Genomic DNA, 16,970 nt, shown 5'->3' with positions numbered 1-16,970 from the left:
CGGGATGATCCTAGTCGACGAGGTAGACTTAGTTGACGGCGTTGTTCTCGTCGACGGTGTCGTCGGCGCCTTCGACGAGGGTCACGTCGTCGACGACATCTTCGTCGTCGATGGAGTGACCGGGATGGTCGACGGCGTAGGTCTACTCGCCGACGATGAAGGCGTCGTCCTCGAGGAGGAAGCCGATGAGGCCGTCGTCGTCACTGTCGTCGTCGACGTTGAGACGGTTTTCTGTGCTGAATGCACCAGACGCTGTCGTCGTCGCCGGGACTAGTGGCTGCTTCCCGGGGACAGGCAGGTCCTTGCCAGATACTGATGGCTTGCCCTCTGAGGACTTTTTAGAAGTCTTCATAGGAGGGGTGTCTGTGGGGCTAGGGGAAGAAACCCTTGGCCTCTTCAAGGAAAAATGCGACACTCCAGACACACTCTCACCTTCGGACACCAAGTCATCAGTCTTGGTCTTGAGCCTGTTGAGCCACAACAGAAGTCGACCTTCTTGGTCCTTGAGGGTCTTGTTGGAGAAGGTCCGACATATTTTGCAGTCCTTTGCCTGGTGGTGAGGGTAGAGGCAATATAAACATGTCTCATGTTTATCCTCAATGTGAAGTCTTTTCTTGCTGCAGGAGGAACAAGCACGGAAAAGACCCTTCTTCTGACTATCAGACATAACTGTAGAGAATATTAAAGTGGTTTATGAAGAAAAAGAAATTCCTGAGGAGAACTCAGGTGGAGACTCCCTAGCACAACGTGCGGTAGAAAATCTGAGAGACTTGGGCTCCTGGCAGGAAGGTTCTAGAAGGAGGTGGTAGCTGATTGGCTGTTTTACTTTATTTGGTCCTTTTTACAAAAGGACCCAGATAGGCCAACAAGGTGGGACCCTTGGGGCCTGCTCTGTTTGGTCCTTCCTGCAAAAGGACGTGGATAGGCTACTAAGGTGAGACCTTTGGGCCTATTCTTTTCTATGTATGTCTTTAGGACATTACTTTTTATATACCGGAGGCTCCCGTCTCGACGACGGGGAATGATTCAGGCATGTGAATCTATGAAAGACACCCAAATACTGGATAAGATACTATGTTGACCATGGCCTACGTGGATCCTGTAGCCAGCCAGCCCTCCATCACAGTCAGTCTGATCTTTGCCCAGTCCAGCGTGACCTAGGTAACCATTTTAGCTATACTTGCTTCTAAGAGAGAGAACAAGTTTTTTTTACAAATTCTTACCAACTTTGGCATACTGGAAATTTGTCATTTTGGTCTGGTTTAAGTGAAAGTCACTTCAATTTTCTAAACTGTGGTCGAGTCTTTGGGGTGTTTTCACAGAGTTACTGTAGAAGTTATTGCACCAATACTTTATGCCAGTGACTCCCAACCTGTGGTTAGTGGACCCCTGGGGATCTGCAACTAGGAAAATTAACAGATTTGGTGTATATTAATAAAGCAAAATTGATGTGCATTTGACGAATGTTTCTGTATTTTTGTGTGTATTGTTTTGCAGTTGAAATAGACAAAGCTAGGCTTCCAGGAATGACTCATTGGGGGACCCTGTGTTACAGTAACAATTAAGTGGCGGTCCCTAGAAGTCAAAAGGTCGACAACCACTGCTTTACACATTGCCTTCCAAGTTAAGCCTGCCTGCTTTGTGCCAACCTTCCAGAGGGTAAGCAGAGGATAATTTACGTTGTGTTGTGAACGCTGCCAATGAGACCCAATTTCTAACTAACTCTAAATTAAAAAAGGACAAAAAAAGTACCTCAATGCTTAGTGTTAAGACTTGTGGCAGTTCGTTATTTCACTGACCGAGGAATGGGTCACACATTTTTGGACACCTTTTTGCCAGATGTACATTTGTGTGTAGACCATTGGTTCCTAAGTACACAACAAATCTGAAGATATAACTAATTAAAAGCATTATCTTAACGCTTACATTTAAGCAAGCTTTCAAGATGCTTGTTAATCAATATGTGTTGCTTTCATGACTGGCTTGTTATTAGCAAGTCTTTTCAGTAACCTTGGCTGGTGTAGAGCATGGCTAAATGACATTAGCAAAGCCAATAGCTCACTTAGGCGAAACCTATGGGTATTGCCAAGGCTGGCTTCAAAGAGAAGAGGATTCAATGAAAGGCCATGAAGGTCACCATCAGTTAATGAACGTTCATAGTGAATCAAAATAATGGTTAACACAATCAAAGGAATTGTGTATACAATTAAGGACCAGATTGTATGATTTGATGCAAGTTTCAGCAACTAGTACGGAGCATCTGTGGTACTTGTCGGATGCCAAATGCATGGCTACCCATCGGTTCATTAAAGACTTAAATCGAACAGCTTACTACTTTGGGCACTGTGCTGGTGTGTTTGATGGTTTGCCTAACACTTCCAAATTGGTCTATAGCGAATTCCATAACTTGGGTAGTATTTAAGCTCTTGGACTTGTTCAGTTGGTTGAGCAAGGATGGATCTGACATGCGTTGTGTTCACGCAACAACATGCATGTAAGACAATCATGTGATTATTGGGGATCAGAAATTATTGATCCTCAACATAGCACTGTCATGCCAGGCACAGCACTAGCCTATGTATGGTAACCAAGTTCTGGTCAAGGTACAAAGTCTGAAGTCATCGTTAAAAAGATCACTGCTGCATACAAAAACGCGGCAGCAGAACAGTCAGTCAACTGTGCAGAACCAGTCGAGATTACTCCTCAAGTTATGTAATGAACGCCCTCGGAGTGTGGCGATCACCATTGAAAGTTGGTCAACACACACACACACACACACAAACACACTCCAGTAAGGTACCTAGCACCTTATAAAATATAAGCTACTTGCTTACACCAACCCCAATAGTTCAATGCAGAAATAAACAAACTTTTTTTGTAATCAAGTTTAATAGTGTTATAAAATAGCTACTCCCTTTGTATACACAACAGTAGATCAGAGGCCGTGCTGTACGGACCGCTACAGCGATTACAGTACACGTTAGACAAGGTCCTATCAAATGCCCAAGCACAAAAGTTACAGCAGCTGTAAGGCTAAACTAGGATCAACACTAGACACAAACCTAGGCCTTTGTCTAGAAGCCTTGAGTAGACCCGCATGGCTCCCCACATACTGTTGCGGCACACCTATAACAGTGACGGACATTCTGTGGTTACAGTACATCACATTTATCACGCTTTTTGCTTGGAGAAGTAATCTTTGCTTTGTGAAATATCTGGCTTGATGGTATCACTTCCGGGTTTCCAGCCGGCTGGGCACACTGAAATGAGAAATTAAATGATTATGTAAAAACTTTAACACAAGTAGATTACCTAAATAAAAAGGTCTGTTGGATCAAGGCTGCATAATATACAAGGCAATCACAATTCACTTCCCGGCCAAAAACTAGTCTGCGCTCAATTCATTATTCACCCAGATTCAATGCAAGTGGAATATGCGAAGCACAACATTTCAGGATCTTTCCTTGAACAAGAATGATCCATATGCTGATTGTAGGGCACATGTAATCCACACTACCCACTGCCTGGAGCATTAACAATGAAAGGAGTAGCAGGGCTACATATTCAAGAGCAAAGCTGCTGTAGGATCTAAAAGCTAAAGGCCTGTAGGTCTATACTTCCAAGCATTCAGATCCTAGAGACTAAGATTTTAGTTCAGGCCATTAAGGAGTAGTTTTCTTCAAAGTGACACCTAACATGGCTGCCACCACGGCTACATTCACTCCATACTATACCAGTGTTGGTCTAATTAATGGCAGCCATACTCCGGCTCTGGGCAGCCCACTGAATATGGTTACTGTACAGTCTTCAGACAACAAGCAAAGACTGAAATCAGGAGATCAAGTTACCATCCACAGAAGACTGGGCTGGAGAAGTGGCACAGAACCATGGTCACATACCGTGGAGGATCAGGCTACAACACATTAGTCTAGGCAGTCTTAGACAACCAATACAACTTTTCGCAACTGCCCTGCAAGACTATGCAGTCTACCAAAATTAGGGCGTTCTTTGTGAGCACAGGGAAGCATCCAACAAGTGCTCAAGAAAGACTTAGTTGCAGCAAGACAACATTCACAGAGCCATGGCTACAGAGGTGAGATTTGTGGCTGCTCACAGAAGGTGCTCAAATATCTGGTAAAGTGCAAAAAGCGACTCCCTGTAAACCCAAGCAACTGCACCCACAAAGCTAGAATTTGCCATCTCAGATTCTCGCAGCTTTTGCTGCTCCCCAACAAATGCCACAAGAGTCTGGGCTGGCAATTCCAAGCATGGGGTTTTCCTGCAAAGCTGCATGAACAGCTCTCCAGAGCACTGATGCCATGCCATTTACTTTTTCTGCAGCTGGTCACCTACTGTAAGGAACAGACTTGTCAGTTGACAATGTATCCGAAAGCAGGGACTTACTAACTTTAACAATATTTTAGAATACCGGATTGGTGAGATACTCAAAGGAGATTTGCTTCACTGTTAAAAAAAAATTCTTGCCAAAGAAGCCACCTCTTATCGCGCTCCATCACATCACCCTCTACAGTCTCACAGCGTGGAAGACTACAATGAATATGCTACTTACCAGTATGCATCTGTTCTTGGCATGTAGGGCTGCTAACATCATTCATATCTAGTGCATAGATCGCCGCCTAGTGTTGGGTCCGGATGATTGCACATTGTTGTCCTGGAAGAGTCTTCGAAGTATCACGAGATAGGTGGCTCCTCCCCTGGACTACAGTGCGCATGGGCATCGACTCCATCCCCAGATTGTTTTTAGCCATTGTGGCAGAGATGGAGTGAAACAGTGTACAGGATGTCCATGCTAATGATGAATGCAAGAGAGTGTCTGCAGCCGCTACGGGCACCGGGGAGGAGGGCGGGCGATATGAATGTTAGCAGCCCTACATGCCAAGAACAGATGCATACTGGTAAGTAGCATATTCAGTTCGAGGCATGTGGGCTGCTAAATTCATATCTAGTGCATAGAATACACAGCAGTCCCTCCATTAAGGGCGGTTGCCCGTGCCAGCTGCAGAAGCTTGAAAAAGTGTCTTGAGAACAGCCGGTTCTACAGCTGCTTGCTGTTTGGAATGCACATCTACGCAATAATGCTTGGTAAATGTGTGTGGTGTAGACCATGTGGCTGCTCTACAAATGTCTTCTAAAGGAATGTTCCCCAGGAAAGCCATGGAGGCCCCCAATTTGCGTGTAGAGTGCGCCCTTGGGGGTATTGTTAAAGTGCGTTTAGCCTTTTGATAACAGATTTGAATGCATTTAACAATCCATCTGGCTATTCCGGCTTTGGAAATAGGGTTGCCTTTGTGTTGTGCTGAGAAGGCAACAAAAAGTTGTTGTGTCTTCCTAAAGGGTTGTGTCCTGTTAATGTAGTACATTAGCGCCCTCCTAACGTCTAATGTATGAAGCATTCTTTCTGCTACCGTTTGCGGGTTTTGGAAAAACGCAGGCAGGTCAATAGTTTGGTTGATTTGAAACTGTGACACCACCTTTGGAAGGAATTTGGGGTTAGTGCGGAGCACTACCCTGTTAGAGTGTATTTGGATGAATGGCTCTTGTATTGTGAGCGCTTGCAGCTCACTAACACGCCTGAGCGACGTGATAGCAATGAGAAAAGCCACTTTCCATGTTAGAAATTGAAGTTCGCATGAGTGCAGTGGCTCGAAAGGTGGGCCCATCAGCCTAGTGAGGACCACATTGAGGTTCCACACAGGAGCTGGTGGAGTTCTAGGAGGAATGACTCGTTTCAGTCCCTCTAGGAAGGCTTTAATGGCAGGCACTCTGAAAACAGAGGTGCTGCGGATTCTTGAGGTAAGCCGCTATGGCCGATAAATGTATCCAAATGGAAGCGTACGCCAGATTGCATTTGTACAGATGTAACAAATAGCAGATGTTAGGAATGGATGCATCTAGCGGGTTGATATTGCTGTCTGTACAGTAAATGACAAACCGCTTCCATTTTGCAGCATAGCAAGCTCTGGTCGTGGGCTTCCGTGCCTCACGGATGATGTCCATGCATTCAGGAGGCAGGTTGAGGTAGCCAAATTCTAAGACCTAAGGAGCCAGATCGCCAGATTGAGCTGTTGCGGATCTGGATGCTGAATGTCGCCATGGCTCTGCGTCAAGAGGCTGGGTGTGAGATGCAGCCTTTGATGCGGCACCACGGAAAGTTCTAGAAACGTGGTGTACCACGGTTGGCGTGCCCATGTTGGAGCAACTAGGATGAGAGTCATCGGGTGTTGCTTTAGTTTACTTGCCACCAGCGGAATGAGAGGCGCTGGGGGAAAAGCGTACGCAAATTTGCCTGACCAGTTCATCCATATCGCATTCCCCTGCGATTGTGGATGAGGGAACCTGGCGGCAAAGCTTTGGCATTTTGCGTTTTCCCTTGTGCCAAACAGGTCTATCTGTGGATGACCCCACTGCTGGAAGTACGGGTGGAGCACTGATGGATGAATCTCCCACTCGTGCATTTGATGGCTGTACCTGCTGAGCAGATCCGCCATTTGATTGTCCTTTTCGGGGAGGTGTTCTGCCATGAGGAAAATGTTCCTCTGAATGGCCCACTTCCACATGCTCTGAGCCAGATGAGACAGCTGTGGTGAGTGAGTACCTCCTTGCTTTTGGATGTAGTACATGGCTGTCATGTTGTCCGTCCGGATCAACACGACTGTTGCACAAATGTACCTTGAAGGACTTTAGCGCCATGAAGATTGCCATCAATTCCAGGTAGTTGATGTGCAACTTCTGTTGTTGAGTGGACCACAGTCCCTGCACAGTGTAGTGGAGCACATGAGCTCCCCATCCTTGGAGAGATGCGTCCGTCGTCAAGATAATCTGTGGGACCGGCTCTTGGAACGGTCGTCCCTTGCAAAGGTTGTGTGGATTCCACCAATGCAGAGAGTTGTATGCCCGACCGGTCACCAACACTAGGTCCGTCAGTTGTCCCCGAGCCTGTGTCCACTGATTTGCCAAGCATTCCTGGAGAGGACGCATGTGCAACCTCGCGTGCGGGACTATGAAAATGCAGGAGGCCATCATGCCTATCAACTGCATGAACACTCTCGCTGGTAGGGAGTGTTGCGGTCTGAACTGTTGGATTAGTGACTGGATACTGTTGATCCTGGCTGGGTTTGGCTGAGCCATAGCAGTCAGGGTGTTTATTGTCGCGCCTAGATACTGCCGCACATGGGCTGGTTGAAGGTGCGACTTTGGGTAGTTGAGCGAGAATCCCAGACTGTGAAGGAGTTGAATAGTGTGGGACATGTCCGCGGCGCATTGTAGTTCCGACTTCGCTTGAACAAGCCAGTCGTCTAGGTACGGGTAGACATGTATGTTCTGCCATCTGAGGTGCGCCGCTACTGTTGCCAGACACTTTGTAAACACTCTGGGGGCAGTAGTCACCCCGAAGGGTAGGACTTTGAACTGATAGTGTTTGTTTTGAATGGTGAACCTGAGGTACTTTCTGTGGGATGGGTGGAGTGGTATGTGGAAGTAAGCATCCTTGAGGTCTAAGGTTGCCAGGAAGTCCCCTTGGTTTAGCAGGGGAAGAATTTGTTGCAGTGTCAGCATGTGAAAGTGTTCTGACAGTATATACATGTTGAGGGGGCGTAGATCCAGAATAGGTCTGAGGGATCCGTCCTTTTTTGGGATGAGCAAGTACAGGGAATAGACCCCTGTGCCTTCCTCCTCCATTGGTACGAGCTCTATTGCGCCTTTTTGCAGCATTACCAAGACCTCCTGCTGCAATAAGTGCAAGTGCTCTGCCGACATAGGACGGTGTCTTGGGGGAATGTTGGGAGGAGTGGATGTTAACTCTAAACAATAACCGTTTTGGATTAGTTTTCTTACCCACCTGTCTGTGGTGATGGATGTCCAGACTGGCAGGAACTGCTGGAGTCTCCCCCCGACAGGTGTTGGATGGTCGGGGGGCAGTGACAGAGTCACTGTTTGTTGGCGGCAGAGGTACAGGAGTTGTTGTTCCCTCTGCCCCTGCCCCTGCCCTTGGCACTGTTACCTCTGTAACCCCCTCTACCTTGCCTGGGGTAGGAGGATTGTGCACCACCCTTTGTAAATTGTGATTGTTGACCCAAGTGTCCTCTGGTAACAGCACGCGCTCCTGAGCGACGAAAAGTGTTTCCCCAGAATTGTTGGGACTGAAGTGCCCCCATGGACTTAGCAGTCTCGTTGTCCTTTTTAATCCTTTCAAGTGTGGTGTCTACATCTGGGCCAAACAGTCCGTCAGGATTGACGGGCTGATTGAGGATTGTAGTTTGGATGTCAGGCTTAAATCCAGATATACGAAGCCAAGCTTGTAGTCTTAGCATGACGCTAGTGTTAATCCCCCTAGCCGCCGTGTCTGCCACATCAAGTGCACACTTTATTGCAGCGTTTGATATAAGCTTCCCCTCGTGTATGAGCATTTCGGCTGCTTCTTTATACTCATCAGGTAGATGTTGAAGGAGCTGTTCTAGGGTGTCGTAATGCGCCCTATCATAACGCGCCAATAGTGCCTGTGTGTTTGCTATACGCCATACATTGGCAGCCTGCGCAGCCACCCTCTTGCCGGATGCCTCAAGCACTTTCGACTCCTTGTCAGGGGGAGGAGCTTCACCCGTAGTTTGGGAGTTTGCCCTCTTGCGGGCATTGGCGACCACCAACGAGTCCAGAGGCAACTGTCCTCGAATATATGCAGGATCTCCAGGTGCTGGCCTGTATTTTCTCGATACGTGGGTTCACCACTCTTGCCCTGGAAGGTTCTTTAAAGATCTCTGGGGCATGTCTAAGGACACCTTTGAGCATAGGAAGTATTTTAACAGTTCTTTCTGAGACAGAGAAAGTGTTAAACAAAAAGTCTTCCTCCACCGGGTCAGCATGCATGTCTACATCATGATTTGCTGCTGCCCGTTCGATTAACGCATTAAATGCTGCAGAGTCCTCAGTTGGAGATGTACGTGCCCCAAAACCTTGTGGATCTTGTACCACCTGCTGGCCACCTTGGTCCCCAGTGTCGTCATATGTGTCCTGCTGAACATCAGGGTCATTGTCCACTGGGAAATTGTATTGGTCGTCTTCCTCATCATCCTCTCCCCCTGATTGGTTTGGGGAAGGTGATGGACTCCTTCTTGGTGGTCGTAGAACGGGCTCAATAAGGGCAGGACAGTCCAGTGCTGTCCTCTTTTTCTTCAACGGAATAACATAGGATACCAGTGGTTGGGAAGTGATCTTCCTTTTGTAAATGGTCAGTTTCCCTGTGTGGGCATAGATGTAGTGCTCTGATTGGTCATCTGAGGCTTGAAGCGCCGAAGGAGCCGAAGTCTGCGGCACCGATTTAGGTGCAAACGCCTTTGGTGGCACCTTTGGTGGAAGAGTGTAAAGAAGCTTGGCTGATGACTTTGGAGGAGAGTCCACCTCCTTTGGAGCCGACGGCGTGGGAGCCGTCGTCGACAAAGTTTTTTCCCCGAATCCGTTTCAGGGAGTCGGTGACCTGCGCGGTGAAGGAGGCGGAGGGTGTGGTAGCCGACGGCCGGTGGCGTCGGAGTCCCTCGGTGTCGACGGTATTTGCGTCGACGAATCTTCGGCCACATTGTGGCGCGGGTCCTTTGTAGACTTTGGCGCCGACGCCGATGTTGCAGATTCGACAGCTTTGTGCCGATGCGTAGTGCCTGCGGCCTTCGGGTCGTGGCTCGTAGTCGACTTTTGTTCGACTGGGCGTTTAGTTGGCTGTGCCGGAGGAGCGTCTGAAGGCGTGTGAACCGACTTCGACGACCGTGCCGGAGCAACAGAGGCCGACTCTTGACGGACGGCCTTTTTGGAGAACGAGTCTTTGTGTACCTTGTGTGGCGCTGCTGTCTCGACAGCCTTCTTCGACTTCTGTGGGCCGGAGGTGGACGGAGCCGATGAAGGAGTCGGTTTCGATATTGTTTGCTGGACGTCGGCCTTTTTTGGTGTTGTCGCGTCCGCTAGTTTAGTTTTCGATTTTGCCTGGACGTCGGCCATTTTGTCTTTTGTTGAATCCGTGGGTTTCGGTTTCGGCTGGAGGTCGGCCATCTTAGGTGCCGTAGAGACCGAAGGTTTCGTTTTCAGTTTCGATACGGGTAATGGCGGCTCCGCTTGAGTGTCCGTGGCCGGGCGAGAAGGCGGGGCCGGGGACAGCAGTGCGGGGTCGTGGGTAAGGCCGAGTGGCGATCCCATGACCTGAGCCTGAATTATATAGACTTCGGGGCATAGCTCTCCCTCTGAGCTATCTTCCGCGGCCCCATAAACTTCTTCGTCGTCCCCTACCTCCTCGACGTATTCAGTGTCCTGGCCGTGCCCTTCGACGTGTTCTTCGGCATCGGACTGGACCTCCGTCGCCGGAGGCGAAATTTGGAGATGATGGCTACTGCCTTCCATCGCGGGGTCGTCGAATATGTTGTCGGGTGCCGGTGCCGCTCGCTGGGCCTCGAGGCGCGCCGATGCTTGAGCGTCTTCTTTGACCTGAATTGAGAGCAGGCCATGCAGTGGTCTTCGTTGTGGTCCGGTGACAGGCATTTGTTACACACCGGATGCACATCGATGTGTGGATATTTGGATCCACAGATGGGGCAGTATTTAAATGGGCTCCGCTCCATGGTAAAGGTTGTCGGGTCTTGCTGCGACAAGAGGGCCTCGATGTCTGAAGAGTAACTTGACTCCGTTGATTTCCGGCTCCGAGAGTCGGACGACGCTCGAGACCGTGCGCAAACAATACAGACGCTGGTAACGAAGGCCTTTTGGCCTTAAGAACAAAGTTTATCGGTTCCGACACGGAGACGTAGAGAACCACATCCGAACCCAATGGCGGAAAAAAACAATCTGGGGATGGAGTCTATGCCCATGCGCACTGTAGTCCAGGGGAGGAGCCACCTATCTCGTGATACTTCGAAGACTCTTCCAGGACAACAATGTGCAATCATCCGGACCCAACACTAGGCGGCGATCTATGCACTAGATATGAATTTAGCAGCCCACATGCCTCGAACGTACACTTCTATACATTCTATTTGGATCCATTTTCCAAATAGAAAGTACCACACTTGTCACTACAGCGTAATTTCCTAATTCAGACATTCTCTGCAGAAGCAATTGTGTTACAAACCCCACATCAGTGGGTAACGTGGGCATAGTTGTGCCCCCCAGATTGTGGCATTGTGTAGTATCCACTTGTGTTCAGAACTAGCGTGTTCGATTCACACATATGTTTTGTCTGCCTGCCGAGTGAAGAAATCTCAAATCTGGGAGAGTCTCAAAATACCAACTTGACCATCAGCCAAGATGTTTGAGCAATCCCACAAAACTAGAGATTGAAAAAGCCAAGCTGCCAAAATCCCATTAGGCCAATCAGTCAAACATCCATTAACCCCTTAAATTTTAAACTGAACAATCCAGTAGCCAGGTAGTGGAAAGTTCACTCACGGCCTCAGAGCGGCCAAATAGATTAGGAGCGCCTAAAGAAAGTGGGGAAAAAAAAAACCCACATCTGAGACCTATTGGTCCAAATAACTCATCACAGCAGTACATGGCCCATGACCCAGCAAAATAGAGCCCTTACTTCACAACATCACTACCGTTCACTTACCTACAACAAGCCTAAAGGACTCAGATTACCTAAAGCTCTATGACTAGAAAGCAACACAAGCGCCTCTGCTGAGAAGGGTTATTTTCAAGGATGAGTCTAGCTGGTGTTCAGAATAAAGCATAAACAACCTGCAAAATCATTTAGCAACTAAGGATTTATTCTTCTTTTCAATAATTATTTTTGTTTATAAGTAACACAATGTTTTTAGTGCATGGAAAGAACGACAAATTTTTCTTATATATATATGTACAATGAGCAACAATTACATGTGAAAAAAATTATTTACACACTCAACACTCATGGCCTTCCAATCGTACAAAACACTTGCATACACAAAAATCTATGAAAACAATGCAAACAACAACTAGATACAACAATACAAAAGTGCATGAAACCACGTATCGGTCATGAATCAGTCGGATGAATCCCTTGGTGTTTTTTGAGAAATATTCCTAAAATCTTTTCAACAGAGTTTCTGAAAAGGATTACTCTCCTTGGAAAGGTTGATACATGAGCTGATTTAAAACGCAAGAGATGTGGACCAGATACGTGGAAAAGGTGGTCGACGCGTTTCGAACCCGTACGACTCGTGGGGTTCTCCTCAGGACCTGTACTGGTTCTGTGGAAGTAATCAGAAATGGGGTGCTTAGTCTAGCGAACTAATTGAAAGCGAGAGACACTCACCCAGAGTCAAACCAAAGCCTACCTTTAGCAATTGAACCAGAGTCAAATAATTCAAGACTAGAGAAGTCAAGGTTTCAAAGGTTTCACCGTGGTGTGCATACAGGGGCTGTGAATGAAAAAGAAATAAAACGAAATCAAACAAGCGCGCTTAGTTTAAACCCTTCAGCGTCGTTTCCAACTGTGGGGCGCGCGGATGGATGTTTACCTGCACGGATGTCGGCGGCTGTTTAGACGTTTAGTCCATGCTTCTGTTTACCACAGAGCGGGCTTGATTTGTGCTTCTGCTTCACTGAAAAGGGGGGGAGGCCTGTGGTTAGTTTTGTGATAAAACTTGCGCGACCAAAAACTGCCGGTCATCTTGAACGCTACATACCGGGTTAGACACCGGGTCCTTCGTCCTCGAAGTCGGGCTGCAGAGTGAATCAGAGCTGCAGAGTTGTTTGGACTGGTACTTCCTGGTTGATAAGACTCAGGGAGACTTCTGGGACTTGTAGTTAACTTCAGAGCCAGTAGTTCAAGTGTTGGTTTTATATATCTCTGATATCTCGTTCAGTCCTCGCAGAGCAGTATTGTACTTCATTATTAGTAATGCCTCACGTTGGGCTAATTTGGCATCCAGATCACCGCCCCTGGGATCTTTTTCAATTCGACAATACTGTCCATCTTAGATCCGATTGTTTATGTTTCATATTTGTCCAGTGATTCACTAATGGGGCGTTTTCTACGCCTCTCCTTATCCGGGATTTATGCTGAGTGATCCTGCTCCTTATTTCTTGGGTGGTCTTCCCTATATAAACCAAAGGACACGGGCAGATGATAGCGTAAACAACGTTTTTAGTTTTACAGTTCGTAAAAGTTTCGTGCTTCCAATGAATGTTTTCAAATGTGAAGACAGAGTCCTCAATGGTTTCATCGCAGCATATGCACGTGCCGCATTTATGGTGGCCTTTCGTGGGGGGGTAGTCCAAATAGGCTTTGTAGGGTAGGTGATTTAACCGGCTGGAGGGCAGCTCTTATGATGCGATTCGCTATGTTTTTTTCTTTTTTGAAAGCAAACAATGGTGGGGCTGATAGATCTTCATGCAGATTTTTAAGTAGATGCCAATTGGCCAAAATCAGTTTTTTATATTGATTTGCTGCTGGGCAAAAGGTAGTGACGCATACCATTCTCCTGAGGTCTTGTTTCACTTTCTTATCAAGTAAGGTCTCCCTAGGGGTCCACCATGCTCTTTTGAGGGAATTTTTTACGAGTTTTTTGGGGTATCCTCTGAGTGTCAGGCGTTCTTTTAAATGGCCTGCATGTTTAAAATATTCCTCTTTGGTGGAGCAATTCCGTCGAATTCTTAAGAATTGCCCATAGGGCAAGTTCTCTTTTAGATTTCGCGGGTGGTTGCTGGTAAAATGTAGCGCTTTGTTTCTGTCAGATGGTTTGCGGAATAAAGTTGTGCCGAGTCCCTGTGCTTGTGGTTGGATTTCCACGTCTAGAAATGTGATAGATTCCTTTGATGATGTTGCTGAAAATTGGATATCGGCTGTTCTTGAATTGAGCCATTCCACAAATTTGTTCAGATCTTCTTGGTTTCCTGTCCAGATTAGAAACAGATCGTCTATATAGCGCATATAGTTGGAAAAATTTGTCGTTCTTTCCATGCACTAAAAACATTGTGTTACTTATAAACAAAAATAATTTTTGAAAAGAAGAATAAATCCTTAGTTGCTAAATGATTTTGCAGGTTGTTTATGCTTTATTCTGAACACCAGCTAGACTCATCCTTGAAAATAACCCTTCTCAGCAGAGGCGCTTGTGTTGCTTTCTAGTTCAGTTTGGCTCAGCCGTGCTGAGTAACGAGTCAAGACCCTTGGGTGTTTTGCGGTTCTCGTAGCGGGCGGACGCTCGCGAGGTCCTGTTAGACAGAAAAAGCCTGTCTCAGGGTAATTGTTTGTTGTTGAACTTGTGTTGTGCCCAGCTGTCGGGCTAGTGTGCTTGGTCACTTTCACTTCATTTTCACTTTTTCACTTTCTAAACTTTTATTCTTTCACGCACTCAGTTATTTTGAATTTTCTTTCTGTTATGGCCGAGAAAGACACAGTTTCCTTTAGCGAGGAACACATACAGAAATTAATGAGAGACCCCCCAGTGTTTGCCTCAGCAACTCTTAGCGTTACAGCCAATACACAAAACGAGTCAGACAAACTAACTCGGTTACGCAAAAAACAGATCCGCACAGACCTACACGGCCATTTTTTGCTTCAACACCTTCGGGCTGGAACTATTCCAGCAGGACTAATTGTCCGCAACATTCCTGTGATCTTCACAGAAGACCCAGATTACAAAAAGGACTTTAGCGGAATTGAAACCAAGTGCAGCCGGGACCTGATGGTCCTGACCATCGAAACGGCACATAGGATTTCAGTTAAAGAACTGGAAGAAATATCCATCCTCCAGAGAGAGATTGAAAACAACCAACTAATCTCAGATTCAAAAACACTTTGACAAAATAGACAAAGAGATTTTGGAATTTAAAGACATTACAGTAGCTCAGAAGAGCAACAAATTCGAAATTGACAAGAAGAGCTTTTCGTTGGAGTCCGCTTATCCTTACTTAAATAAGGATTTTTACACACGGGCCGACTCACGTCGATATTTACAGGGCAACCAAGGAAGATCTCGCCAAAAATTTATCACCTTTTCTGATACAACTTCATCATCCGGGTGCGAGCCTGATAATACGAGTCGCCAATACCAAAACAGAACGGACGACCGACCAGGCCAATATCAACAGCAGAATCAACAGCCTTTTTTAGGACGCGGCCAACCGAAACCCAGCGGCAGAGCCAGGTTCACCCAACCATGGGAGATGAGAACACGCCAGAAGTTTTACAAGAACTAACCAAATCGCCCATCTTCAATTTGTCCAACAGAACTCTTACTCCAGCAGAAATATCCATTTTAACAAAAGGCCTTAATTTCGTTCCATCACGCCCTACGGACTATGTTAAGATGAAATTGGAGACATTAGAATTTTGCCGCAAAATTCGCCTGAAAACTCTTTCAAGGATCTGAAGAAGTCCAAACAGAAGAGGTGACAGGTCTAAGAAAGAAATCATCGTTCTGCCCAAAAGGACCAAATATCCCCAAGGAAGTCATTACATTTGAAAGAACCATGCTTTCAGGTATTTCTGCCCTAGAAAAAAAGAAAACCTTCGTGAAATACAACCTCACAAAAGCAGAGAAGGATGCCATATCAACCATCAAGAATGACAACATTGTGGTTAAACAGGCCGATAAAGGCGGAGCAATTGTGGTATGGGATGTCAACAAATATAAGAATGAGGCTCTCCGTCAACTCAATGACCAAAACTGCTACAGGCGCATCGGCAAAGATCCCACTCTAGATATACAAAATCAAATGTTTGACATAATTCAGAAAGGTTTCGATCAAGGGTTTGTCGGGCCTAAGGAATTTAAATTTTTACAGAATAAAAGCCCCAGAACCCCAGTGTTCTATGTTCTCCCCAAAATGCATAAAGATGAGACCAACCCTCCTGGCAGGCCGATTATATCTGGCTGCGACTCACTTTTCGAACCGGTGTCGAAGTACATCGACTTCTTCCTTAAACCCTTTATTGAGACAATTCCAGCCCACCTGAAAGACACCACAGCGTTTCTCAATCGAATAGCGTCGATCAACTTCAATAGTGAAAATCAACTGTTAGTGACACTAGATGTAGTGTCCTTATACACACAGATTCCGCAGGAACAGGCACTTGAAACCTTAACCTTTTTTCTGGAGAATCGTGAACGACCGATGAGTCCCAACTAACTTCATTCTCGACCTAGCTCGTTTGACACTTCAAAAGAACTTTTTTACCTTCGATTCAGAGTTCTTCTTCCAAATAAAAGGGGTAGCGATGGGCTGCCCCTATGCCCCTGAGCTGGCGATTATGTTTATGGGGCTATTCGAAGAAAAATTTATTTATAACAACAATCCATATGGCCATCACATTTCCAACTATATGCGCTATATAGACGATCTGTTTCTAATCTGGACAGGAAACCAAGAAGATCTGAACAAATTTGTGGAATGGCTCAATTCAAGAACAGCCGATATCCAATTTTCAGCAACATCATCAAAGGAATCTATCACATTTCTAGACGTGGAAATCCAACCACAAGCACAGGGACTCAGCACAACTTTATTCCGCAAACCATCTGACAGAAACAAAGCGCTACATTTTACCAGCAACCACCCGCGAAATCTAAAAGAGAACTTGCCCTATGGGCAATTCTTAAGAATTCGACGGAATTGCTCCACCAAAGAGGAATATTTTAAACATGCAGGCCATTTAAAAGAACGCCTGACACTCAGAGGATACCCCAAAAAACTCGTAAAAAATTCCCTCAAAAGAGCATGGTGGACCCCTAGGGAGACCTTGCTTGATAAGAAAGTGAAACAAGACCTCAGGAGAATGGTATGCGTCACTACCTTTTGCCCAGCAGCAAATCAATATAAAAAACTGATTTTGGCCAATTGGCATCTACTTAAAAATCTGCATGAAGATCTATCAGCCCCACCATTGTTTGCTTTCAAAAAAGAAAAAAACATAGCGAATCACATCATAAGAGCTGCCCTCCCGCCGGTTAAATCACCTACCCTACAAAGCCTATTTTGACTACCCCCCA

The 16,970-nt window shown here is 46.3% G+C and overlaps 1 protein-coding gene across 1 annotated transcript in view; it reads right to left on the bottom strand.

Annotated features, from left to right (window-relative positions):
• Positions 1–1,305: 1,305 nt before the first annotated feature.
• Positions 1,306–16,970, bottom strand: part of LOC144786139 (peroxiredoxin) — a 65,192-nt gene continuing 49,527 nt past the window's right edge. The window contains exon 6 of the mRNA XM_078665157.1: positions 1,306–3,260. Coding sequence (XP_078521283.1) covers positions 3,172–3,260 — 89 coding nt within the window. The 3' untranslated portion in view covers positions 1,306–3,171. The remainder of the gene's footprint in view (positions 3,261–16,970) is intronic.

This window comes from Lissotriton helveticus, chromosome 1_1 (genome assembly GCF_964261635.1).
Source record: "Lissotriton helveticus chromosome 1_1, aLisHel1.1, whole genome shotgun sequence".
NCBI lineage: Eukaryota > Metazoa > Chordata > Amphibia > Caudata > Salamandridae > Lissotriton > Lissotriton helveticus.
Note: the sequence above shows the minus strand (reverse complement) of the source record. Positions and strands in the feature narration are given on the sequence as shown.